Source organism: Aplysia californica, unplaced genomic scaffold (assembly GCF_000002075.1).
Source record: "Aplysia californica isolate F4 #8 unplaced genomic scaffold, AplCal3.0 scaffold00149, whole genome shotgun sequence".
Classification (NCBI taxonomy): Eukaryota; Metazoa; Mollusca; class Gastropoda; order Aplysiida; family Aplysiidae; genus Aplysia; species Aplysia californica.
In genome coordinates this window covers 1,063,302-1,065,126 of record NW_004797419.1, presented here as the reverse complement: position 1 = coordinate 1,065,126, position 1,825 = coordinate 1,063,302, and the positions used below count along the sequence as shown (strand labels likewise).

At 38.0% G+C, this 1,825-nt stretch overlaps 1 protein-coding gene across 3 annotated transcripts in view; it reads left to right on the top strand.

The window, feature by feature from the left end:
• Positions 1–1,080: 1,080 nt before the first annotated feature.
• The window catches only part of LOC101853549 (inactive hydroxysteroid dehydrogenase-like protein 1), a 14,120-nt gene continuing 13,375 nt past the window's right edge, over positions 1,081–1,825 (top strand). For 2 of the 3 annotated variants that reach the window (XM_005097210.3, XM_035969478.1), the window contains exon 1: positions 1,139–1,493. In XM_005097210.3, the coding sequence (XP_005097267.1) occupies positions 1,256–1,493 (238 nt within the window). In that variant the 5' untranslated portion in view covers positions 1,139–1,255. Of the gene's footprint in view, positions 1,494–1,825 lie in introns of all 3 variants that reach the window. The other variant, XM_035969479.1, reaches the window with a different exon arrangement.

Genomic DNA, 1,825 nt, shown 5'->3' with positions numbered 1-1,825 from the left:
CTCTGACATCACACTACTTTTTCAATTGCAATTACCTCTACTATTCTATATAAGATATATAGGTATTTTATCGTAAGAATTAAAAAGCAAGGCAAATAAGCAGGCTTTTAAAACTTAATCTACCAGTAGGCCTAACTCCTACTCAAAAATAGACGAGCGCCTGCCAGCGTGTCCTGACATTATATTAAACTCCTATTTTTAGTTTTAGACTATTCAAATTTAAATAATAATAATAATAATAATAAATAGCTTTTGTATAGCGCATATCTCCGCTCAAAAGCAGGCTCTCGCGCTTTACACTGTTTTATTTTGTGTACATCTATGGTCCTGACTCATCTGAGTATCAACTGGACCCATATAGGTAATATTTTCAGAGAGAATAAAATACATTTTAACAGGATGCCTCTCGTGACATAGTAAATTATTATTACCTGGATGCTATACCAGTTTATCTTGACTGGGTGACATCTAAGAGGGACATCCTTTCTCAACTTTCTGTCTCCAAGATACATGGCACAGCCTACATGCTCATATGACCTTGCGCAGTTGCGAGCGCCATAAAACCCTATACTACTACTACTACAGCCTACTAATATCTAGGCCAGCAGGTAGCCTATAGGGAAAACATTCCGGCAATTCCGGTGCCACTCTTTATTTTTACTTAAGCGGACATAGAGCGCTATATTATTATAATATATTCCTGTCTACCGCGAGCGAATCTGCCGCCATAATTCTGCCCATTCGCCATGTTTGGCACCATTTCCGGAATCCCCGATCCACTTATGAAAGCAATCTACACCAATCAACCAAATTCTAGGCCAACAGTGGAAATAATCATGCTACCAAAATAAAAGTATCGATATCTTGACGAATCCGAATCTAGTGACAATAAAGGGAAGGGAATACAAACGAGAAGATGCTAGTGCTAGTCAAGATACTCAAAAAAATTGACAGAATGACAAAGAATTTTAACTTGGAATAATTTGATTTAATAAACATTTCAGAACTTTTATTTATAACATCCCTGCTAACACGCTAACACCTTATAAAACGACAAAGATAGTTAGGCTATGCAGACTTAATAGACTCTTTGCAATGAAAACGAGTAATGAACAAATAAACATCTACTCGATTACACGCACTGGCTTAATTGTTTACAAATGGCGGACAGCAGCTTGTAAAAGTGACATGTGTGCATAGTTTTGATAAAATTTATACTTTGTTCTTGCAAAATACAATAGTTGTAGTGTTGAAAATGTTGTCAAATCGATGGTTTGGCAGCTTTAGAACGTTTTCACTGCAGCTTACGCCCTCGCGCATTCTGCATTTTTCTGATTTCATCGATGTGTTTGCTTTTTTGGGAGCTTATTATTTTGTTAAAAAGTGCTTGAAAACAGCAGCGCTCTTGACTGATACAGTGAATGCCCATGTCTTAAGCAGATTGAGACCTTACAGCAATGAATGGTGGATGGAAAGTTTTGGACCGTGGGCAGGTACCTACACATTGCATTATACCTACGCAAGGTGCAATTGTTTTTCCCAGCATGAACCATAGATCTATATCTAGATCTAGATATCTAGATCTAGAGATCTAGAGACAGTGTAGCCTTCTAATGAGTACGGTAACTGGTGATCTTGTAGTTCCTTTAGTTAAAGTCCACTATCCATTTGTTTACATCCAGAGATGAAATCCGGAAGTCTTGATGACCAAATCGGCAACACAAAGAACAGAGATATACAACTTAACTCTGCAAAATATTAAATTTTTATGACCTAAGATTCGGGGGCATGCCCCCTGATCGCCCCCCTCCACCCCTGAACCACC